At 37.3% G+C, this 26,452-nt stretch overlaps 1 protein-coding gene and 1 pseudogene across 3 annotated transcripts in view; one reads left to right on the top strand and one right to left on the bottom strand.

Annotated features, from left to right (window-relative positions):
* OIP5 (Opa interacting protein 5) overlaps positions 1-26,452 on the top strand; it is a 60,739-nt gene that overhangs the window by 12,325 nt on the left and 21,962 nt on the right. The window contains exons 4-5 of one of the 3 annotated variants that reach the window (XR_013162347.1): positions 1,303-1,384; positions 14,571-14,651. Coding sequence is in view for 2 of the 3 variants with exons in the window: in XM_077127507.1 (XP_076983622.1) it covers positions 1,303-1,384; positions 12,008-12,103 (178 nt within the window). In the remaining variant the exon portion in view is untranslated. Of the gene's footprint in view, positions 1-1,302; positions 1,385-12,007; positions 14,518-14,570; positions 15,853-26,452 lie in introns of those variants that run through there. The other 2 variants (XM_077127508.1, XM_077127507.1) reach the window with 2 other exon arrangements.
* On the bottom strand, positions 14,492-16,584 carry LOC143655943 (serine/threonine-protein phosphatase 2A 55 kDa regulatory subunit B alpha isoform pseudogene; annotated as a pseudogene).

Raw genomic sequence — 26,452 nt, 5'->3', positions numbered from 1 at the left:
CATTCCAATCTATATATAATCAGTAATTCACAATATCATCACAGTTGCATATTCATCATCATTTCTTAGAACATTTGCATCAATTCAGAAAAAGAATAAAAAGACAACAGAAAAAAATTCATACATACCATACCCCCTACCCCTCCCTTTCATTGATCACTAACATTTCAAATTAAATTTATTTTAACATTTGTTCCCCCTTTTATTTATTTTTATTCCATATGTTTTACTCGTCTGTTGATAAGGTAGATAAAAGGAGCATCAGACACAAGTTTTTCACAACCACACAGTCACATTGTGACAGCTGTATCATTATTCAATCATCCTCAAGAAACATGGCTACTGGAACACAGCTCTACATTTTCAGGCAGTTCCCTCCAGCCTCTTCATTACATCTTGACTAACAAGGTGATATCTATTTAATGCGTAAGAATAACCTCCAGGATAACCTCTCACCTCTGTTTGGAATCTCCAGCCATTTACACTTTGTTTTGTCTCATTTCACTCTTCCCCCTTTTGGTCGAGAAGGTTTGGTCAATCACTTGATGCTGAGTCTCTGCTCATTCTAGGATTTCTGTCCCATGTTGCCAGGAAGGTCCACACCCCTGGGAGTCATGTCCCATGTAGACAGGGGGAGGGCAGGGAGTTTGCTTGTTGTGTTGGCTGGAGAGAGAGGCCACATCTGATCAACAAAAGAGGTTCTGTTGGGGGACGGTTTTCCTTTTAACAGCAAAATTTTCCTTATTCTTTTTGTCCAGAACTATGTCACATGGTTGGGAAAACAAATATGTGCTTGTAAGGAATAATATTGTCACAATTGGCTTAGACCAGTCATGATTTATTTTCTAGGACTGAGCTTGCTGCAACCCTAGGTAAAATCTGGGTTTCGTAGCAAGAAAAAAGTGAGGAATGACTACTGAATGGGCAAGCTCCAACATATTTGTCACAATGCAGTTTAAGTTCTTCTAAATGTGCTACAGAATCCACTGACAGAGTGTGAAACTCATTGCGATTATTTTTATGACCCTGGTTTATGTCTTTAGTTTGCCTTGGGATAGTTTTTCTCATATTCCTTGTTGGAAGGGGTAAGATGAGGCACAAGATCAGGCACTCTGATGAGTTGGAGTGTCCTTGCACCATGTTAATTGAGAAGTTGTTTTTCCAAGAAAATACATCATGAGTCTTGAAAATTAATGAGAAGGGAGGATTTACTTGACATATTTGTTTAGAAGGCAAGCTTCTTTCAATAATAACCTTAACTGTAGTACGATGCTAATATTTTCTCTCTATATTTTTGTCTAGCTATCTCTTAAAATCAAAAGCCGTGGTGAATGCATCGGAGATGGATATTCACAACTTACCTCTATCAGAAAAGATTGCAGAGGTAAAGTTTCATAGTGGTTGTTTTGTTCCTTTAATATAGCCAACTCTTGGTAGTTTTGTGTTAGTGAACATGGGGATGATGAAATGGTGTGGTAATCTAGTAATCTTTACACTTGGTTTGGTACTCCTCATTAAATTTGTAACACAAAGCAAAGTAAAGCCTAAGAACAAAAAGAATTTTAAAAAGGAAGTAAAGTAAAAGAGAAGGAAAAAGGAAAAAAAATAAACTAACAAATAGATAAAACATTCACCAAAAAAATAATAGTAATAGTAAAGGAAAAACAAATGAAATGCACTGCTTCTTCAAGCCTTTTATTATGGGCTGGTGGGAAGCCAGACGTTGCTTCTTTCTAGGCCAAAACCTAAGGTAGTATCAGTGCTTGTTTTTTATGGGTCTGCCATACCCCAGAATACTTAACAATGAAACAATAAAAATAACCAAGAAAAAACGAAAGTGAAAAAGGGGTACACTGGCTCCTTATATCCCAGCTGATGCTGGTATAAGGCCAGAAGATCCTGCTTCTGAGAGAAACCAAGGCTGTGTCTGTTGGGCCTTCAGAGATCTGCCAAAATATACAACAGATGAAAGAGAAAGACAAAACCTAGCAATGATAAGTGCATGGGTCTTTTAAGTTCTAATTAGATGCTGGTATGAGGCCAGAAGGCGCTGCTGCTTCAGAGAAGACCGAAACCAAGACCAGAGTCTATACTGGGCCCTTAGAGATCTACCACCTGTATTATACAGTTCTATATTTTATCTTTTAATTTTTATTCTAGTAATATATATGACCTAGAAATTTCCCCCTTTGAACCACATTCACATATATAATTCAGTGCAGTTAATTACGCTCAATATTGTGCTACCATCCTTTTCCCATACTTTATAATTAACCTAAATAGAAATTCTGTATAAAATTAAGCATTAGCTCCCCATTCTCTACTCCCAACCCAGCCTTTAGTAGCCTATATTCTAGATTCTAATTCTTTTCATACATACTGAGATCACACAGAATTTGTCTTTTTGTCTGTTGTATTTCACGCAGCAGAATGTCTTCAAAGTTCTCTTGTGTAGTTACATGAACCAGAACTTCATTCTTTTTTAATGTTGATTAATACTCCGTTGTATGTATATACCACATTTTCTTTTTTAAGCATTTTTTATTGTGAAATATATATAAAAAGAAAAAATCTAAAGCAGTAATAATTTTCAGAATACATTTTATTGGTTGTTTTTTTTTCTCATGGGCAGGCATCAGGAATCAAACCTGGGTCTCTGGCATGGCAAGCAAAAGCTCTGCCTGCTGAGCCACTGTGGCCCTCAGAATACATTTTTTTTTTGTTTTTATTAATTAAAAAAATTAACTAACACAACATTTAAAAATCATTCCATTCTACATATGCAATCAGTAATTCTTAATATCATCACATAGATGTATGATCATCATTTCTTAGTACATATGCATCGATTTAGAAAAAGAAATAGCAAGACAACATAAAAAGAAATAAAATGATAATATGGAGAAAAAATAAAAATAAAAATAAAAAATACAAAAATATATAAGAAAAAAAACTATAGCTCAGATGCAGCTTCAGTGTTTTAACATAATTACATTACAATTAGGTAGTATTGTGCTGTCCATTTTTTTTTTTTTTAGAAATCATACCATTCTACATATGCAATCAGTAATTCTTAACATCATCACATAGATGCATGATCATCGTTTCTTAGTACATTTGCATCGGTTTAGAAGAACTAGCAATATAACCGAAAAAGATATAGAATGTTAATATAGAGAAAAAAAATAAAAGTAATAATAGTAAGAACAAAACAAAACAAAACAAAACAAAACAAAAACCTATAGCTCAGATGCAGCTTCATTCAGTGTTTTAACATGATTACTTTACAATTAGGTATTATTGTGCTGTCCATTTTTGACTTTTTGTATCTAGTCCTATTGCACAGTCTGTATCCCTTCAGCTCCAATTACCCATTATCTTACCCTGTTTCTAACTCCTGCTGAACTGTGTTACCAATGACATATTCCAAGTTTATTCTCGAGTGTCGATTCACATCATTGGGACCATACAGTATTTGTCTTTTAGTTTCTGGCTAGACTCACTCAGCATAATGTTCTCTAGGTCCATCCATGTTATTACATGCTTCATAAGTTTATCCTGCCTTAAAGCTGCATAATATTCCATCATATGTATATACCACAGTTTGTTTAGCCACTCGTCTGTTGATGGACATTTTGGCTGTTTCCATCTCTTTGCAATTGTAAATAACGCTGCTATAAACATTGGTGTGCAAATGTCCATTTGAGTTTTTGCCCTTAATTCCTTTGAGTAGATTCCCAGCAATGGTATTGCTGGGTCGTATGGCAATTCTATATTCAGCTTTTTGAGGAACCGCCAAACTGCCTTCCACAGTGGTTGCACCATTTGACATTCCCACCAACAGTGGATAAGTGTGCCTCTTTCACCGCATCCTCTCCAGCACATGTCATTTTCTGTTTTGTTGATAGTGGCCATTCTGGTGGGTGTGAGATGATATCTCATTGTGGTTTTGATTTGCATTTCTCTAATGGCCAGGGACATTGAGCATCTCTTCATGTGCCTTTTGGCCATTTGTATTTCCTCCTCTGAGAGGTGTCTATTCAAGTCTTTTTCCCATTTTGTAATTGGGTTGGCTGTCTTTTTGTTGTTGAGTTGAACAATCTCTTTATAAATTCTGGATACTAGACCTTTATCTGATATGTCATTTCCAAATTTATCTCCCATTGTGTAGGCTGTCTTTCTACTTTCTTGATGAAGTTCTTTGATGCACAAAAGTATTTAATTTTGAGGAGCTCCCATTTATTTATTTCCTTCTTCAGTGCTCTTGCTTTAGGTTTAAGGTCCATAAAACCGCCTCCAATTGTAAGTTTCATAAGATATCTCCCAACATTTTCCTCTAACTGTTTTATGGTCTTAGACCTAATGTTTAGATCTTTGATCTATTTTGAGTTAACTTTTGTACAAGGTGTGAGATATGGGTCTTCTTTCATTCTTTTGCATATGGATATCCAGTTCTCTAGCCACCATTTATTGAAGAGCTTTTGTAGAAAGACAACCAGAAAAACCTCTGTTTCCTTCTCTTTTTTTTCCTTTTTCCGTCAGCCCTGCACCCTTGGCGCCAGGGCAAAAATGAGTGACCTCTGCTTTGACCAGGTTCACCTGAGCTGGGGGCCTATTTTTAATAGTCAGAATGTGTTCATTAATTCCACAATTGGCGTTTGGTTGGGCTCAGCCCCTGCTGCTGGTTAAGCCTCTTTCCTTTCCCCTCTGGGAAGCAGCTGTGGGGGAGGAGTGCCGGCCGCTGCGGCTTGTGGAACTCACGGTTCTTGGAGGGCTCGCAGCCAGTCCAGCTGCTCCAGACTTGGGTACGCTGTGTGTCCAGTCACTGACGTAGCCCCAGGAGCTGTTCTGTATTGTTTCTGGTTATTTACTAGTTGTTTTGGAGGACAAACTAAAACGCTCACATTGCTAAGTTGCCATCTTGGCCCGAACAAGTGCAGGATTTTTTACTGTCTTTGACTCATATTGGGCAACACATTCTTCTCTTACCTGCTTAGCGTCCTTACTTTCCTTTCTCCTCATCAAATCCCAAAATATCAGTGTTGTCATCATTTTGATCTATGATCTGTAGCTCGGCTTCCGTTGGTATCTTCCACTTTAGCATGTCCATACTTGTCCAAATCTTTCTTCACTTCTGGCAAGCTGGCTTTTTTTTGCCTTTTCATAAGACTTGATGCGACTAAACCATTGTAGGGCATGATAATACTCGGGCAGGTGGTTGAGTGTAGATTTCTTCAAATATTGCCAGATCTGTTTATGATAGCACATATCCCTCATGGTAGTTCTTGTCTGCAAATAATCCTTGAGCACCTGGAGGCAGATGGGGCTTTTCTGATTTCTGAAACCCATGGTGATGCTGTATCTGGGAATTAGGTAGTAGCAGAGGAAATAAAGGAGTACAGGTAGTCTGTGCCAAAAACTGAAAGAAAAAGAAAAGGGACCTCCATAGTTTCTGGTGAAAATTCAAAATTTAGTCTTATTGGGAATCCCTTGTACGTGATGAATTGCTTTTTTCTTGCTACTTTTGGAATTCTCTCTTTATTTTTGTCATTTGACATTCAGATTATATGTGCCTCAGAGTAGGTCTCTTAGGATTTATTCTTTGGAGTATGTTACACTTCTTGGACATGTTTATTTCTGTCTTTTCATAACAGTTGGGAAGTTTTGGGCCATTATTTCCTGAAATATCGTTTTTTTTCCTTTTTCCCCTCTCCTTCTGTGACAGCTATGATGTATATGTTTGTGCGCTTCATGCTGTTACTCAAATCTCTGAGACACTGCTCATTTTTTATATTTTTTTCTCTATTCTGATTGTATGGTTTCAGTTGTCCTGTCTTCTAATTCAATGAGTCTTTCTTCTGCCTGTTTAAATCTGTTCTTGTATGCCTCTGGTTTATTTTAATCTTCATTATTGTGCTTTTAATCTCCAGAATTTCAAATTCTTTTTTGTCTTCTTAATATCCCTTAGCTCTATATACATATTTCTCTTTATCTCCTTGAATTGATTTAGGAGTTTTGTTGGAACATCTTTGATTAGTTCCTCCAAATTCTGTTTCTCCTCTGAAGTTTTCATTTGTTCCTTTACCTGAGCCATATCTTCATGTTTCTTTGTATGGCTTGTCATATTTTGATTGATGTATGCCATCTGTTTATTTTGATGAGTTCACTCTGAAGGTCTTTTTTTCCTTTTCTAGTTTTATTCATTGGCTTTGTGTTAAGGCTTTTCTTTGTCACGTGGTCCAACTTACTCTGGACTTCTAAGCATAACCCCTGTTTAACTGTTAAGATTTTTTCAGCTCTTGAGATTATTGCCCTGGATATGAGGTATACTTTTGTGTGTGTGCATGTTCCAGGAATCAAACGAGGTATAATTTTTAAGTTGAATTTTTTGTGTAATTGTTTCCTCCAGGAGAAAGCTTCCTTTCCTTTGTTTCTTTTCTGGGAATCTTGATTCATTCTGTTTGTTTTTGTGCACAATTTTTTCCTCAGGTCCTATGATTCTTTAAATGCTCTCCCTTAATCAGTGCTCCCTTTTCCATACACTTTTTGAAATCTGTCCTGTCTTACAGCAGTTCAGTTTAAACCTCCACCCTCTTTTTTATGTTTTTTTTTCCTGTGAGGCTTTTCTTCCTCCAGTTTCTTCCCCATTAAGGTATCCTGCCTTAGGGACCCAGATCGGGTCAATCCAGAAAGGTAGGTTAATCTAGAAAGGTCCATTTTATATTTAGGTGTTACAGCAAACAGAGACTAGATTGAGTGTGTGCAACTTTCGTCAAGAGTTCTGTAGCAGTTTCTCTCCTTCCCCCACGCCAGGGCCCTTTTTATGTGGCACTCCTTAGTGGCTTGTGTTCCACCCTCAGGCTCTGCAGTCTTGGGTCCCTGTACTTGGATATGCGCGGGGTTCTAACTTGCTGTTGTGAGTGGCTCTACAGTCTACATCTATCACAGTAGGAACCGGAGTTATGCTGTCTCTGGACAACGCCAAAGTTGCCAAGGCCCAAGTGGGGGGAGGGACCCATATTGGAATGTCCTGGAAGAAAATTTCTCCTACCTAATCTTGGTGAATACTTTTATTTTTCTTCCATTCAGCATTTGTGGAGTCCTTCTGTAGTCTCTGTTGTCCTTCAGAGTTCCAAGCAAGTGCAATTTGTCCTTTTATTGGTTGATTCTGAGGGGAGAGTTTTCAGTGTCAGTGACATCATTCCATGGCCAATTGATATTTTTTCCATTTTTTTATTTATTAATTAAAAAAAATTAACAACAAGCAAACAAAACATTAAGATATCATTCCATTCTATATATAAATCAGTAATTCTTAATATCATCACATAGTTGCATATTCATCATTTCTTAGAACATTTGCATCGATTTAGAAAAAGAAATAAAAAGACAACAGAAAAAGAAATAAAACGATAACAGAGAAAAAATAGATTATACATACCATACCCCTTACCCCTCGCTTTCATTTATCACTAGCATTTCAAACTAAATTTATTTTAACATTTGTTCCCCCTGTTATTTATTTGTATTCCATATGTTCTACTCGTCTGTTGATATAGCAGATAAAAGGAGCATCAGGCACAAGGTTTTCACAATCACAGAGTCTCATTGTGAAAGCTATATCATTGTTCAGTCATCATCAAGAAACGTGGCTACTGGAACACAGCTCTACATTTTCAGGCAGCTCCCTCCAGTCTCTCCACTATATCCCGAACAACAAGGTGATATCTACTTAATGCATAAGAATAACTTCCAGGATAACCTCTCGACTCTGTTTGGAATCTCTCAGCCATTGACACTTAGTCTCATTTCACTCTTCCCTCTTTTGGTAGAGAAGGTTTTCTCAATCCCTTGATGTTAATTCTCAGCTCATTCTAGGGTTTTTCTCAATCCCTTGATGCTGAGTCTCAGCTCATTCCAGGATTTCTGTTCCATGTTGCCAAAAAGGTCCACACCTCTGGGAGTCTTGTCCCATGCAGAGATGGGGAGGGTGGTGAGACTGCTTGTCGTGTTGGCTGGAGAGAGATGGCCAATTGATTTTTGACAAGGGTGCTAAATCCCCTCAATTGGGAAAGAATAGCCCCTTCAATGGGAAAATTAATATCCACAGCCAAAAAAAGAAGATAGATTCCCTATCTCATACCATATACAAACGATAACACAAAATAAATCAAAGACCAAATATAAAAACCGAAACTATAAAACTCCTAGAAGAAAACCTTGCAAGATAGTGCCATGAAATTGGCACTGTAACTGGGTCTTAAAAAGGCTATTCCACCCCTTTATATATGTAACAGAGAAGCTTAGCCTACCTGTAGGTACGCCTAAGAGACACCTCCAGAGTACCTCTTTTGTTACTCAGATGTGGCTTCTCTTTGTCTAAGCCCATCTGTTCAAGTGAAATCATTGCTCTCCACGCCTACATGGGACATGACATCCAGGGATGAAAGTCTCCCTGGCGGCTTGGAAAATGGCACCCAGGGATGATCCTGGCTTGGGCACCCTGGGATCAACAATGCTATTCTGACCAAAAGGGAGAAAAATAAGTGTAACCGATAAGGTATCAATGGCTGGGAAAGTTCAAATAGAGTCAAGCAGATACTTTGGAGGTCACCCTTACTCATGCTTCATTTAGACATTGCTGCCTATCATAACTTGCCAAGCCCCAGCCAAAATTGTTACTGCCAATCCTGAAGAATACCTAGGGCATTATATAAGCATCTACACAGGTTCATGTACTAGGGTAACTTTCCAAAACCTACAACCTCCAGATGGGTCCTTGGACCAGATAAGTCCTGAAAAGCAGCGGGGCCACCCCTTCCAGAACATCAACTAGTTCCATCCTCCTATCCCATATTATTGACAGCCCCTTCCAACATGAAAAAGTTAGAAAGGGCATAGCCCACATAACCTTAAAGAGTGGGAGAAAGACCAAAGGTGATGGTGAGGTTATACAGAGAAGGTTGGGTTTAACAAATGAGTATGAATGCTGAATCATTATACTGATATTTCTTTTAGCCTCCAGTACCTTAGAGCAGCTCGAAATAAAAACCTAAAATTGTGGAATTGTAACCCATACCAAACTCTGAAATCTATTGCAATGTACTTTGAAATTTATTGCTTTTATGTATATGTGTTATTTAAAGAGAAGGAGTTAGGATGGGCCATGGTGGCTCAGCAGGCAGAGTTCTTGCCTGCCATGCTGGAGACCCGGGTTTGCTTCCCGGTTCCTGCCCATGTTAAAAAAAATAAAGAGAAGGAGTATAACAGAGAAGATAAGATTTAACAAATGAGTATGACCGCTGAATCATTATATTGATATTTCTATTGGTCTTCAGTGTCTTAGAGCACTAGAAGAAAAAAAAGTCATGGAATTGTAACTCATACCAAACTTTAAAATCTGTTCTACTTGTTAAAATGTAATAGGAAATTTATTGCTTTTTTTGTATATATGTTGTATTTCACACACACACCAAAAAAAAGTTAAAAAAATAAAAAAGAACCAAAGCTATAAAACTCATAGAAGAAGACATAGGGAAGCATCTTCAGGACCTTCTGTTGTTTAGGCACTGGTTTCATAGACTTTACACCAGAAGTATGAACAACAAAGAAAAAAAATAGCTAAATGGGACTTCGTCAAAACTGAAGTTTTGTGTTTCAAAGGACTTCATCCTGAAAGTACAATGACAAATTACAGAATGAGAGAAAATATTTGGAAACCACAGGTACAATAAAGGTTTCATATCCAGAATATATAAAGAAATCCTTCAACTCAGTAACAAGAAGACAAATAACCCAATTAAAAAATTGGCAAAAGACTTGAATAGACATTTCTTAAAATGCCCCAAAAGCACATGAAAAGATGATCATCATCATTAACCATTAGGGAATGCAGATCAAAACCACAGTAAGATAGTATTTCACAACCACTGAGATATAGCTACTTATAAAACAAAAACAGAAAATAACAGGTGTTGGAGGGGATGGGGAGGAATAGGTATTGTGGTGTAGCCACTATGGAAAACAGCAGTTTCACAGAAATTTAAGTATATAGAATTACTATATAACCTGACCATTCCATTTATAGGTATATACTCCAAAGTATCGAGACCAGGAGCTTGGACAGGTATTTCCACACAGATTTTCATTGGGGCATCATTCATGTTTGCCAAAAGATGAAAACAACCCAAGTGCCCATCAACAGATGAATAGATATAAGAAATCCATATGCACCCAATAAGATATTATTTAGCCATATAAAGGAAGTTTTGATACTCCCAACAATGTGGATGAATTTTTGTGTGTGTGCGCTCTGTGTAACTTTTTTTTTTTAACTTTTTTTTATTAATTTTTAAATTTTTTCAGAAAAAGAAATAAAATGAAAACAGAAAAAAAATTATACATTCCATACCCCTTACCCTTCCCTTTCACTGATCACCAGCATTTCAAACTAAATTTATTTTAACATTTGTTTCCCCTATTATTTATTTTTATTCCATATGTTTTACTTGTCTGTTGACGAGGTAGATAAAAGGAGCATCAGACACAAGGTTTTCACAATCACACAGTCAATGTGGATGAATTTTAAGATACCATGTTGGGTGAAATGAGCGAGACACAAAAGGACAAATACTGTATGATCTGACTGATATGAAATAAATAGAATATGCAAGTTCATTGAATCAGAAACTAGAATACAGGTAATCCAGGGTGCTAGTGAGCATAGGAATGGAGGTTAATGCTTACTTGGTACAGATTTTCTGTTAATATGGTGTTTCCCAGCAGCTTTGATGATGGTAGCACAACATTGTTAATATACTTAACCCCATTGAATTCTATATTTGAATGTGGTCAAAAGGGGAAATTTTAGGTTGTATATATGTTAGTAGAATAAAAATAAAAATAAATATATGACTGTAGAACACAGTGTACCCTGATGTAAACTATGGACTACAGTTAGTAGTGCAATTATAATAATTTTCTTTTATCAGTTGTAACAAAGGTACCACACTAATGCAAAGTGTTAAATTATTGGAAAAACTGTGTTTGAGGAGATTTTCTGGGAACTCTGTATTATGTTCCTGATTTTTCTGTAAATCCCTCCCTTCTCTAATTAAAAAGGAAAAAAGGAAAACAAAAAATCAATAACTGGAAATGACTTACCAAAGGGGAATGGTTAAAAATGGTATATCTATAATAAAATAGTGTACAGAGACAAAAAGGAATAGGATAAATTGATAAAACTATTATATGCTATTATAAGATGTGCATGATAAATAGTTCAAAGACAAAAAAATTACAGCTAGAGAATAAAACATAGGACTGTATAACACAGTGAACACTGTGGGTGATGTGATTAATAAAAGTATAAAAATATTTCATATTTCATATCATTGATATTTCATAGCATAAGGGTCAGTAATAGTAGGGAATCAAGGGTATGGGATTTTTTTTTTCTAAAATTTATTGTGGTGAATGCACAACCATTTGTTGATATTGTGAACCACTGATTATATACTTTGGATGATTGTATGGTGTATGAATATATCTCAGTAAAACTGCTTAAAAAAGATTGAACATGCGAAAAAAAAAAGAAATTGCAGAATTAAATTTAAAAAGCTGTATTCTTGACTTTGAAAAGGAGGAGGGGAAATCTAATTGACGCTTCTGTCTCTACAAAGTTATCTTATGTCACTATATTGTTGTCTTCCTTCCCAATTTTTGGATTTAAACCTGGTGATCAGTGGTAGAAAGGAAGGGAACAAGATACAGTGAAGCTCAGTAATGGCTTACCTTTTTTTTTTTTCAATGTGAAACTTTATATCCGAGGACACTTGTTCTCTGGGTTTGATGTATAAAGTTCTTTCAGAAAAGCAACAAATGTATTCCTAAAATGTGTTGATATATTTCCAGTTTCCAATCACTAGAGAAAGTAGCTTTAATTTGATGTACCAGAAATTTGGGTTAAATTTATGACATTCTGATATCTATATATTTCTCTTTCCAGCTCAAAGAGAAGATAATGCTAACAGATATTCACTTAAATTCGCTAATGAAGCTTCTGAAGAAAGTGAATCTTGACCAGTCCAAGTCAGAAAACTGATCCAGAACTTGGGCTTCAGTATCAGATTTAGGCTTTCTTGTGATCCTCACCAACATGTGCTGCTTGATCATTTCACAAGAATGGCTAGTTTAAGAATGAGGAGGAAATGTTGTTTATTATGTTTACCTCCAGATTGATTTTCAAAATGATTTGTGAAGCTGTTATTAGAAAATGAGAAACTAAGGAGTCTTTTTTGAGGTTTCTTAGCTATTTGCTTTAAGAACTTATATTAGGTTCTTACCAGTTTCATAATATTTATTCCTAAAAACATCTTTGTCTATAAATTTTGGGATTAGAAGGCAATATATCATTTGTGTTCTGATCAGCAGATGCATGGGTGATCTGAAAGTAGAATTGGACTTAACATTAACTACTACTATTCCTATATAGAGTAATATTATATGAATACTAATAAATCATTTTTTCTTATATGAAATACGTATTCTCTAAGGAATAGTCAGTGTTTACTGGATAATACAAAATTTATCTCTCTTTTCAGTATATGTGTTTATCAGTCTAATAATGAAAGGAATGATAAAACATTAAATTTTCACTGAAATGCTGTTTTCTCATATTTTTTTTTATATTTTTGTTGACAGAACAAAACAGTATACAAACATGAGCATTCTCAACATATGAATGTTCCATACTTGGTGCACAATCAGCGGCTCACAATATCATCACATAGTTGAATATTTATCACCATAATCAAATTTTAGAACATTTGCATCACTCCAGAAAAACAAGCAAAAAGAAAAAATTCATACAAACCATACCCCCATCCCTCCCTTTAATTGACCATGAGTATTTTCATCTACCCAATATATTTTAACCTTTGTTCCCCATTTTTTTTCTATAATGCTTACCACTCTCATTCATTGATCAGTAGAATTTCAATCCACTCAATTTATTTTAACACTTGTTCCCCCTATTATTTATTTATTTTTAATCCATATTTTTTACTCATCTGCCCATATCATAGATAAAAGGAGCATCACACATAAGGTTTTCACAATCACACGGTCACCTTGCAAAAGCTATATCATTATACAATCATCTTCAAGAAACATGGCTACTGGAACACAGCTCTATAGTAAGGCCTCTGGCCTCTCTTAAACTAAAAAGAGATATAATGCTTAAGAATAACCTCCAGGATAACCTCTCTTTTTTTTTTAGTGTTTATACAAATTCAGACTTGTTGAGTCCAAGATTTTATTTCATAAAACTTCTCCTGTGTGCTAAAAATGTTAATTTACAAGGCATAATATTTGCATAAGTGTAGAGGGAATTACGGTTGAATTGTTTAATCATTTTTCATTATTGAAGATAAGAATAGAACAATAGATAGTGAACATATAAGCACTCAGTCCTCTAAAATTCAAGGTTGTTATATTACTGCACAACCAAAATATACTGACATTCTTTAATAATATAAATGCCCACTCAATTTATCTTTTAAAAATAAACTCCATTTTTTTTCCTCAATTAAAGCTCTGCAAGATTGACAAAGGTACAGTCTACCTTCTAAAAATAGGGCTACTCTTCATCTTTGGATAAAGTATCATCACTTATGGACAATGTAGTTATATATAGATTACTAAATTTTTATTTGAGGCAACTGTTGGAGTATATTAAGCACTTTTTGGATACTGTGCCTTTAAAGTTTGTCTTTAATAATAGTTTTGGAAAACCAAAAATAGAAGAAAAGCATCTATGGTAAGTACATTTCATTCAGATTTAATAGCAGTAAAATACAAAAAAAAAAAAGTATCTAGTGCAGTGTCAAATTTTATCTATGTAAATCACCCGATACTATTTTATTTTGTTGTATGATTGAATAACAAAAAAAGCTTTAACTTATTAAAAAAGTATTTTAAGTCTTAGACTTATTAGCAAGGCAAAAATGAAATCACTGTAAAATGGTTTTAAAAATGAAGTTCTACAAATTTGGTTCTCATTTACAACAATTTCATTAACAGATAAATAGTTAAGTGTAAATACAATATGTGCCCCATACCCGCGCCTAACTACAGTAAAAAAAAAAAAGTCTTTAGTAGCATTTTATAAATTGTGCACTCCTTAGTAATACCAATATATATTAAAAGCATGTTCATACAGAACCAATACCTCTCCTCCAATGTAAAAGAACACTTGTTAAAATAATTAACAAAAATAACCAATAAAACAATGGAAGCTTATTTCATTTCTCTATGCCCAAGGGTAAGACAATATATTGGTTTGAAGAGGTAGATTCAAAAGAAAAAGAAAACCAGATTCTCCGTTCTTTGTCACTTTTATTCAGTAGTTTTTTTCCCCCTTATTTTCAGTGCCAGACATGGCAAGGAGTGATTACAGCCAACTGCTATTAAAAACATTTGTTCGAACATATACCCCCTTTACCACTGACCCCAAACTGACTACTAATTTTGTGTGCTTTCTTTCTTTTTTTTAATACACCACCATCAAGACTGGGTGGAGGAGGTAAAGGGGAAGAGAGATGAAAGGAAGGAGTCCAGGAGGCCAGAGAGGAGGAATGCTACAAGCCACAGTAAGAATGAGCTGTATTTAATTTAAAATGGGGGGAAGGGGTGTACCCCACAAATGATATAGTAATGAGGATACACAATTAAATCCCATAGCATGACTGAAGGCTTTCACTGTGTTTGACGTCATCACAATGGAAGGCATAAAAAGTGGAGTAAATCAATGTTGATACAGTCCAATCTAGTCCATTAGGCAAGATGGTGCAAGAAGTCATTTAAATTAAAAGTGCCCTACCCTTACCTAAATGGCTAGCAGACATGGAGAACAACACAGTGATGAATCCACAGAGCTTTCTCCATGTAGCTATAAAATGTGTTGTCAAATGGCACATTGTTAAACACTGGAAAGGGGTGCCACAATGGACCTCTCTCTTTTATAGGTACGAATACTAGATTCAACTATCTCAACTAAGCAGGAAGTGGGATCTTCTGCTAGGAACGCCAACCCTAATTCACTTTGTCTTGAAATATATACAGATTGTTTGTAGTTGCTACAGCAATGATATTTTCCTTGGGGTGCCAAGCTGTATGAAGTATTTTCTTGTTGAAGTCTAGGCTGTCAACACTTATTTCATCTTTCTTTCGCTTGCCACTTACACTAACTTTGCGTGTCTTCAAAACTGTGCAAGGTTTATTATTTTCCCGTGATGCTTCTAGGGTTATGTCTCACTTTGTGTTCCTGTCAAACATTCTGAAGAAATTATTATAAGATACAGTCATAACAACACTGTCAGATCCATTCCAACAACATTCAAATTTGTCAAATATGCAGTCATTTTCATACAGTGAACAAAGTTTACTTCTGAGGTATTCATGAACCTGATAGGTTTCCACAGGTCTGTTTTCCATATTTAAGTCCCAAATTTTGACTGACAAATAGTCTCTAGTCATCATATATCGACCACTATGGCTGAATTTTACATCGGAAATAGAGGAGATTATTTCAGAAAAAAATGACCTGTTATTGGGATCTTCAGATTCTTCAAACAGTTTAGAATGCCTATCACAGAGGGCAGATGCCCTCATGTCACATAACCGAATAGTTCCTTTACTGCTGCTGTATACAAATGTGTTACAGCTGTTTGGATGGAATTCTGCTGCCGTAATCACCTCTGTTAGTTCTTCCATATTGGCAGGTTTGATATCCACAATATTGAAACTTCTATCCGTAATTTCCAGATGCCAAAGATTAATCCGCAAATCATCTGCAGATAAATATGTTTCATAATCACTATTTATAGAAATAGAGTTGATGTGATATGTATGAGCATTGGCAAATATTCTTCGTGGACTGACTTCAACCATTAGATCCATGGGCCTAAAGACTGGTACCCGTAGTGTAGTAACTGTAGTAGGATCTCTATACCTTCCATCTTCCTCTTTCAAGTTATATCCTTCTGGTCTTTTGTCCCTTTCACTGATTTTCCATAATTTTATTGTTTTATCATTGGTAGACAATAAAAACTGAGCAGCATTTTTCTGGGGCAACCACCTAATTTTGTTGATCTTCTCTTCTATTTCTAAACTTTTCAAGTAGTCAAACTGGTTCATGGCTCTGGAAGGTGCTGTAAACATTATATTCTCCTCTGCTATGAGACTGGATTTTGTTCTTCTGCTCCTGTTGAAAGATGACAACTCTACCACCTTTATCTCCTGTTGCCAGTAATTCTCCAGAATGATTGAATTCTACTGTAGAAATTATATCTGCTTCTGCTACATCATTTTCTACTGCTCCTTTCACCTGAGAAAAACACCACTGAATATCATTCCCTCCTCCAGCTCCTGCCATGTTGCGCTGCAAATGGTGACCCTGCTGGGTTCCTCGGGGTCTCGGCTTCCTGAACTCACCCCCGTCACCTGGGGATGGGGGGGTAGAGAGGGCGGAAGGCAGCGGATAGCACCCGTGGGGGAGGGGGCGAGGGTTGGGGGAGAAGGAAGAAGGGGCGGGCAGACCAGCTAGCAGGATGGTGGATTTCACTCTCCGGGATAACCTCTTGACTCGTTTGGAATCTCTCGGCCGTTGACACTTTGTCTTACCTCTCTCTCCTCCCTTTTGGTTGAGGTTTTCTGAATGCCTTGATGCTGAGTCCCAGCTCATTCTAGGATTTCATGTTGCCAGGGAGGTTTACACCCATGGGAGTCGTGTCCCATGTAGAGGGGGGAGGGCAGTAAGTCTGCTTGCCGCTTGGCTGAGAGAGAGATAGGCCACATCTGAGCAACAAAAGAGGTTCTCTGGGAGTGACTCTTAGGCCTAATTTTAAGTAGGCTTAGCCTATCCACTGCGGGAATAAGTTTCACATGAACAAACCCCAATATTGAGAGCCTGGCCTATTGACTTGGTTGTCCCCACTGCTTGGGATTTGGTTGTTCCCACTGTTGAGGAGAATATTAGGAATTCTCCAAATGGGGAACTTGAATTTTCTCCCTTTCTTGCCATTCCCCCAAGGGGACTTTGCAAATGCTTCTTTATTCACTGTTCAAATCAATCTGGGATTTATTAGGGCATCACACTGGATAATCCTATAAAATCTCATGCCCTACTCAAGGTTCCATGTACTTATGGTGTTCAGTTAACCCATCTATATAAGTTATATTAGGAAATGCAGTAGTCAAAATATAAATTTTGTACTAAATAAACATTTTTTTTATTAATTAAAAAAAGAATTAACAAAACAATTAGAAATCATTCCAATCTACATGTACAATCAGTAATTCTTAATAACATCACATAGTTGCATATTCATCATTTCTTAGTACATTTGCATCGATTTAGAAAAAGAAATAAAAAGACAACAGAATAAGAATTAAAACAATAATAGAAAGAAAAAAAAACAAAAAAAACAAAAACAAAAAACCTATACCTCACATGCAGCTTCATTCAGTGTTTTAACATAATTGCATTACAATTGGGTAGTATTGTGCTGTCCATTTCTGAGTTTTTATATCCAGTCCCGTTGTACAGTCTGTATCCCTTCATCTCCAATTATCCCTTCTCTTTTTTTTTTTTTTTTTAATTAACGGAAAAAAAGAAATTAACCCAACATTTAGAGATCATACCATTCTACACATGCAATCATTAATTCTTAACATCATCACATAGATGCATGATCATCATTTCTTAGTACATTTGCATTGGTTTAGAAGAACTAGCAACATAACCGAAAAAGATATAGAATGTTAATATAGAGAAAAAAATAAAAGTAATAATAGTAAAATCAAAACAAAACAAAACAAAACAAAACAAAAACCTATAGCTCAGATGCAGCTTCATTCAGTGTTTTAACATGATTACTTTACAATTAGGTATTATTGTGCTGTCCATTTTTGAGTTTTTGTATCTAGTCCTGTTGCACAGTCTGTATCCCTTCAGCTTCAATTACCCATTGTCTTACCCTGTTTCTAACTCCTGCTGAACTCTGTTACCAATGACATATTTCAAGTTTATTCTCGAATGTCCGTTCACATCAGTGGGACCATACAGTATTTGTCCTTTAGTTTTTGGCTGGATTCACTCAGCATAATATTCTCTAGGTCCATCCATGTTATTACATGGTTCATAAGTTTATCTTGTCTTAAAGCTGCATAATATTCCATCGTATGTATATACCACAGTTTGTTTAGCCACTCTTCTGTTGATGGAGATTTCGGCTGTTTCCATCTCTTTGCAATTGTAAATAACGCTGCTATAAACATTGGTGTGCAAATGTCCGTTTGAGTTTTTGCCCTTAATTCCTTTGAGTAGATTCCCAGCAATGGTATTGCTGGGTCGTATGGCAATTCTATATTCAGCTTTTTGAGGAACCGCCAAACTGCCTTCCACAGTGGTTGCACCCTTTGACATTCCCACCAACAGTGGATAAGTGTGCCTCTTTCTCCGCATCCTCTCCAGCACTTGTCATTTTCTGTTTTGTTGATAATGGCCATTCTGGTGGGTGTGAGATGATATCTCATTGTGGTTTTGATTTGCATTTCTCTAATGGCCAGGGACATTGAGCATCTCTTCATGTGCCTCTTGGCCATCCGTATTTCCTCTTCTGAGAGGTGTCTGTTCAAGTCTTTTTCCCATTTTGTAATTGGGTTGGCTGTCTTTTTGTTGTTGAGATGAACAATCTCTTTATAAATTCTGGATACTAGACCTTTATCTGATATATCATTTCCAAATATTGTCTCCCATTGTGATGGCTGTCTTTCTACTTTCTTGATGAAGTTCTTTGATGCACAAAAGTGTTTAATTTTGAGGAGTTCCCATTTATTTATTTCCTTCTTCAGTGCTCTTGCTTTAGGTTTAAGGTTCATAAAACCGCCTCCAGTTGTAAGATCCATAAGATATCTCCCAACATTTTCCTCTAACTGTTTTATGGTCTTAGACCTAATGTTTAGATCTTTGATCCATTTTGAGTTAACTTTTGTATAGGGTGTGAGAGATGGGTCTTCTTTCATTCTTTTGCATATGGATATCCAGTTCTCTAGGCACCATTTATTGAAGAGACTGTTCTGTCCCAGGTGAGTTGGCTTGACTGCCTTATCAAAGATCAAATGTCCATAGATGAGAGGGTCTATATCTGAGCACTCTATTCGATTCCATTGGTCGATATATCTATCTTTATGCCAATACCATGCTGTTTTGACCACTGTGGCTTCATAATATGCCTTAAAGTCAGGCAGCGCGAGACCTCCAGCTTCGTTTTTTTTCCTCAAGATGTTTTTAGCAATTCGGGGCACCCTGCCCTTCCAGATAAATTTGCTTATTGGTTTTTCTATTTCTGAAAAATAAGTTGTTGGGATTTTGATTGGTATTGCATTGAATCTGTAAATCAATTTAGGTAGGATTGACATCTTAACTATATTTAGTCTTCCAATCCATGAACACGGTATGCCCTTCCATCTATTTAGGTCTTCTGTGATTTCTTTTAGCAGTTTTTTGTAGTTTTCTTTATATAGGTTTTTTGTCTCTTTAGTTAAATTTATTCCTAGGTATTTTATTCTTTTAGTTGCAATTGTGAATGGCATTCGTTTCTTGATTTCCCCCTCAGCTTGTTCCTTACTAGTGTATAGAAATGCTACAGATTTTTTTTTTTTTTTTTAAGGAAAGACAGAGAGAAGGAAGGAAGGATAGAAGGAAGGAAGAGAGGAAGAAAGGGAAACATCTTTTAAACATTTTCTTGTTTTTTTATTGTATTTTGTTTCTCCGTTTTCGTTACATGGGCTGGGGCCGGGAATCGAACCGAGGTCCTCCGGCATAGCAGGCAAGCACTTTGCCCGCTGAGCCACCGCGGCCCGCCCTAGAAATGCTACAGATTTTTGAATGTTGATCTTGTAACCTGCTACTTTGCTGTACTCATTTATTAGCTCTAGTAGTTTTGTTGTGGATTTTTCCGGGTTTTCGACGTATAGTATCATATCGTCTGCAAACAGTGATCGTTTTACTTCTTCCTTTCCAATTTTGATGCCTTGTATTTCTTTTTCTTGTCTAATTGCTCTGGCTAGAACCTCCAACACAATGTTGAATAATAGTGGTGATAGTGGACATCCTTGTCTTGTTCCTGATCTTAGGGGGAAAGTTTTCAATTTTTCCCCATTGAGGATGATATTAGCTGTGGGTTTTTCATATATTCCCTCTATCATTTTAAGGAAGTTCCCTTGTATTCCTATCTTTTGAAGTGTTTTCAACAGGAAAGGATGTTGAATCTTGTCGAATGCCTTCTCTGCATCAATTGAGATGATCATGTGATTTTTCTGCTTTGATTTGTTGATATGGTGTATTACATTAATTGATTTTCTTATGTTGAACCATCCTTGCATACCTGGGATGAATCCTACTTGGTCATGATGTATAATTCTTTTAATGTGTTGTTGGATACGATTTGCTAGAATTTTATTGAGGATTTTTGCATCTGTATTCATTAGAGAGATTGGTCTGTAGTTTTCTTTTTTTGTAATATCTTTGCCTGGTTTTGGTATGAGGGTGATGTTGGCTTCATAGAATGAATTAGGTAGTTTTCCCTCCACTTCGATTTTTTTAAAGAGTTTGAAGAGAATTGGTACTAATTCTTTCTGGAACGTTTGGTAGAATTCACATGTGAAGCCATCTGGTCCTGGATTTTCTTTTTAGGAAGCTTTTGAATGACTGATTCAATTTCTTTACTTGTGATTGGTTTGTTGAGGTCATCTATGTCTTCTTGAGTCAAAGTTGGTTGTTCATGTCTTTCCAGGAACCCGTCCATTTCCTCTAAATTGTTGTATTTATTAGCGTAAAGTTGTTCATAGTATCCTGTTATTACCTCCTTTATTTCTGTGAGGTCAGTAGTTATGTCTCCTCTTCCATTTCTGATCTTATTTATTTGCATCCTCTCTCTTCTTCTTTTTGTCAATCTTGCTAAGGGCCCATCAACCTTATTGATTTTCTCATAGAACCAACTTCTGGCCTTATTGATTTTCTCTATTGTTTTCATGTTTTCAATTTCATTTATTTGTGCTCTAATCTTTGTTATTTCTTTCCTTTTGCTTGCTTTGGGGTTAGCTTGCTGTTCTTTCTCCAGTTCTTCCAAATGGATAGTTAATTCCTGAATTTTTGCCTTTTCTTCTTTTCTGATATAGGCATTTAGAGCAATAAATTTCCCTCTTAGCACTGCCTTTGCTGCGTCCCATAAGTTTTGATATGTTGTGTTTTCATTTTCATTCGCCTCGAGGTATTTGCTAATTTCTCTTGCAATTTCTTCTTTGACCCAGTCGTTGTTTAGGAGTGTGTTGTTGAGCCTCCACGTATTTGTGAATTTTCTGGCACTCTGCCTATTATTGATTTCCAACATCATTCCTTTATGGTCCGAGAAAGTGTTGTGTAAGATTTCAATCTTTTTAAATTTGTTAAGACTTGCTTTGTGACCCAGCATATGGTCTATCTTTGAGAATGATCCATGAGCACTTGAGAAAAAGGTGTATCCTGCTGTTGTGGGATGTAATGTCCTATAAATGTCTATTAAGTCTAGTTCATTTATAGTAATATTCAGATTCTCTATTTCTTTGTTGATCCTCTGTCTAGATGTTCTGTCCCTTGATGAGAGTGGTGAGTTGAAGTCTCCAACTATTATGGTATATGAGTCTATTTCCCTTTTCAGTGTTTGCAGTATATTCCTCACATATTTTGGGGCATTCTGATTCGGTGCGTAAATATTTATGATTGTTATGTCTTCTTGTTTAATTGTTCCTTTTATTAGTATATAGTGTCCTTCTTTGTCTCTTTTAACTGTTTTACATTTGAAGTCTAATTTGTTGGATATTAGTATAGCCACTCCTGCTCTTTTCTGGTTGTTATTTGCATGAAATATCTTTTCCCAACCTTTCACTTTCAACCTATGTTTATCTTTGGGTCTAAGATGTGTTTCCTGTAGACAGCATATCGAAGGATCCTGTTTTTTAATCCATTCTGCCAATCTATGTCTTTTGATTGGGGAATTCAGTCCATTGACATTTAGTGTTATTACTGTTTGGATAATATTTTCCTCTAACATTTTGCCTTTTGTATTATATATATCATATCTGATTTTCCTTCTTTCTACACTCTTTTCCATATCTCTCTCTTCTGTCTTTTTGTATCTGACTCTAGTGCTCCCTTTAGTATTTCTTGCAGAGCTGGTCTCTTGGTCACAAATTCTTTCAGTGACTTTTTGTCTGAGAATGTTTTAATTTCTCCCTCATTTTTGAAGGATAATTTTGCTGGATATAGGAGTCTTGGTTGGCAGTTTTTCTCTTTTAGTATTTTAAATATATCATCCCACTGTCTTCTAGCTTCCATGGTTTCTGCTGAGAAATCTACACAAAATCTTATTGGGTTTCCCTTGTATGTAATGGATTGTTTTTCTCTTGCTGCTTTCAAGATCTTCTCTTTCTCTTTGACCTCTGACATTCTAACTAGTAAGTGTCTTGGAGAACGCCTATTTGGGTCTAATCTCTTTGGGGTGCGCTGTACTTCTTGGATCTGTAATTTTAGGTCTTTCATAAGAGTTGGGAAATTTTCAGTGAAAATTTCTTCCATTAGTTTTTCTCCTCCTTTTCCCTTCTCTTCTCCTTCTGGGACACCCACAACACGTATATTTGTGCGGTTCATATTGTCCTTGAGTTCCCTGATACCCTGTTCAAATTTCTCCATTCTTTTCCCTATAGTTTCTGTTTCTTTTTGGAATTCAGATGTTCCATCCTCCAAATCACTAATTCTATCTTCTGTCTCTTTAAATCTATCATTGTAGCTATCCATTATTTTTTCTATGTTTGCTACTTTATCCTTCACTTCCATAAGTTCTGCGATTTGTTTTTTCAGTTTTTCTATTTCTTCTTTATGTTCAGCCCATGTCCTCTTCATGTCCTCCCTCAATTTATCGATTTCATTTTTGAAGAGGTTTTCCATTTCTGTTCGTATATTCAGCATTAGTTGTCTCAGCTCTTGTGTCTCATTTGAGCTATTGGTTTGTTCCTTTGACTGGGCCATATTCTCAATCTTTTGAGCGTGGACAGTTATCTTCTGCTGCTGGCGTCTGGGCATTTATTCAGATTTCTCTTGGTGTTGGACCCAGCAAGGTTGTAATATTTTTCTGTGAAATCTCTGGGTTCTGTTTTTCTTATCCTGCCCAGTAGGTGGCGCTCGTGGCACACGTTTGTCTGCGGGTCCCACCAGTAAAAGGTGCTGTGGGACCTTAAACTTTGGAAAACTCTCGCCGTCCTGGGGGTTCGCTAGCCGAAGCGGCTTGAGCCGGCCGGGGTCCGAACGCAGGGAGGGTGTCCGAACGCAGGGAGGGTTGCTGTTCGCCGCAGCCCGGGAAAGAGCCCGTCAGAATTTCCTAGTCGGCCCTGGGCGACAAGCGTGGCGGGAGGGCGCCAGCGGCAGCGGCCCGCCCGAGAGAGTGCACGTTCCCCGGGAGTCACGGGTTTGGAAGGGGCCTCCCCCATCCGTCATCGTTCTCCGCAGCCTGGGGGTTTCCGATCCAATTCTCTCAGTTAGTCCGGGGGGCTGCGTGGTGTGGGCGCCAGTCGCCTTGGTTTCAGGGGACCACCTCTCCAATTCTCCCAACCGGCCCGGGAAGGGGGAAGGGAGTAACTCCGGCCGCTTGCCACCCCGCCCGGTAAGGCCCGCGCGCCTCGGCGATCTCACCCGAGCTGCTTCTCTCAGCCAGCCAGCCGTTCCAGGATGGGGTACGCTGTCTTTTTTATCTCTGTTGTGGCTTTGGGCGCTTTCTGTATCGTTTCTACTCCCCTAGTAGGTGTCCTGGAGACGAAACTAAGATCCGCGCGTCTTACTAAGCCGCCATCTTTCAGGAAGTCACCATAGAGTTTTAATTTAACACCTGGTAAGAATTGATCATCTGGTCTATCCCATAAATGTAGAGACTGCAGCCCAGCAAAGCAAAATGGCTGAGCCATGCATCAGAACCTGTGGTTTTTCTTAGTAGATGTTCCCCAACTTCCTTCTATAGCAAAAAGCCTCATTTTGCTGTCTTTTCCAGGCAAAGTCCCCTTTAAATGGACCTGCTTCTTAAACTTTTTTTGGGGGGGGGGGGCGGGAGTTGCATGGTCCAGGTCTCTTGCATGTTCTTAATCTAATTTTTAATCTGAGATGGAAAGGGAAATATGAAAGCCAGTTTTCCCCTTTCTTTGTTCACATGACCAGAGCAGCCATTCACTGGGCCAGACACCCACAAGGAATCCTTTGTTCCCATGTCTGCAGTGTGGCGTGTTATTCCCCCTCATTTCCACGCCCAGGTTGTGTAGCCCCCATCTGCTGGATCCTTATCTTCACAATATCCCCAGGAGGTAGGAGAGCAGCTGTGAGATTAGCTTGTTTATTTTATAAGGGAACAGACACAGAAAAATTAATTTACCGGGTCGTTGACTAAATTCCAAAAGGAGGACAACACAAAACTCATTCCCTTGACAAGTTTGGGCCTCCGTTTTTATTTAAATTTTACTGTTCTCAGTGGCCAAACCCACTTCAGACCAAATAGCAGTGAGACAGTAAGCTCTAGTAACCCCAAGAGTTTTATTGTAAGGAGTCACGATCCCCAAGATGGTCATTACCAGCTGAAAACTGAGTTGAACACACATTGGAACTCTCAAAAAGATGAACTTGGGGAAACTAATGCCCGTTTGTTCTCTCTGGGAAGTCCTCACTCAGCTTCTGATCTATCTCCAGGCCTGGTTGGGCTGAGTATCAGCCCCCACCCCACACCAAAGCCTGGAGATGCCCTGACTGTGTACCTGCTCAGCTGTGAAAAAGGAAGATTAGAAGAGAGAGAAAAGCTGGAGGTGTGGTGGTGGGCAGTAGGAGTTGAGTTAATTTTTGTATAGGGTGTGAGATATGGGTCCTCTTTCATTCGTTTGCATGTGGATATCCAGTTTTCTAGGCACCATTTATTGAAGAGACTGTTCTGTCCCAAGTGAGTTGGCTTGACTGCCTCATTAAAGATCAATTGTTCATAGATGAGAGAGTCTATATCTGAACACTCTATTCGATTCCGTTGGTCAGTATATCTATCTTTATGCCAGTACCATGCTGTTTTGACCACTGTAGCTTTGTAATATGTCTTAAAGTCAAGTAGCGTGAGACCTCCGACTTCATTTTTTTTTTTTCAGGATATTTTTAGCTATTCGGGGCATACTGCCCTTCCAGATAAATTTGGTTATTGGGTTTTCTACTTCTGAAAAGTAAGTTTTGGGGATTTTAATTGGTATTGCATTGAATCTACAGATCAATTTAGGTAGAATTGACCTCTTAACTATATTTAGTCTTCCAATCCATGAACACGGTATGCCCTTCCATTTATTTAGGTCTTTTGTGATTTCTTTTAGCAATTTCTTGTGGTTTTAAAAAGGCGTTTCTTGAATCCACCATCTTATCCTTTGAATTTTGTTTTCAGATCCATATATTCTTTTCCTTCTCTCTCTCTTTTTTTTTCGCATGGGCAAGCTCCAGGAATTGAAACCAGGTCTCTGGCATGGCAGGCAAGAATTCTGCCACTGAACCACCATTGCAGTGCCCCCTCTATCTCTTTTTATCCTTTAAGTTACCCTTACTAGTACTGTTTAATTCTGTGCCCTCCTCCAGACCTCCTTCTCCCTTTTTTTTTTTCAGTTGGCAGAACTCCCTTTAGTATGTCTTGTAGGGTCAGTCTCTTGTTGACAGATTCTTTCTGGATTTGTTCATCTGTGAAAATTTTAATCTCTCCCACAGTTTCTTTCTTTTTTCTTTTTGGCATTGGTTAGCACCAGGAATTGAACCCAGATCTCCAGTATGGCAGGCAAAAATTCTGCCACTGTGCCACCATTGCCCGCCCTTTTCTGCAATTTTGAAGGATGATTTGGCTGGGTACAGAATTCTTGGCTGGAAGTCTTTCTCTTTCAGGATCTTAAATATACCACAGCATTCTCACTTCCAAAGTGCCTGTTGAGTAGTCTGAACTCAGTCTTATGTGGTTTCCCTTGAATATAGTAGATTGTTTTTCTCTTGCTGCTTTCAGGATTTTCCTCTTCTCTTCAATATTTGACAGATTGATTATTATGTGTCTTGGGCAAGGCCTATTTGGATTTATTCTACTTGGAGTTCATTGGGAGTCTTTGATTTGCATATTTATGTCCTTTATAAGAGTTGGGAAGTTTTCCCCCATTACATCCTCTTCACTTCTCCTGGGACACCAGTGATTCTTATATTTGTGCACTTTATTTTGTCAATCATTTCCCTGAAATCCCATTCAATTTTTTCCATCTTTTTTGCCATCTGCTCTTTTGTGTGCTTGTAATTAGTTGTCCTGTCCTCTAGTTC

Source organism: Tamandua tetradactyla, chromosome 14, assembly GCF_023851605.1.
Source record: "Tamandua tetradactyla isolate mTamTet1 chromosome 14, mTamTet1.pri, whole genome shotgun sequence".
Lineage (NCBI taxonomy): Eukaryota > Metazoa > Chordata > Mammalia > Pilosa > Myrmecophagidae > Tamandua > Tamandua tetradactyla.
This window is presented reverse-complemented; position numbering and strand designations above follow the sequence as displayed.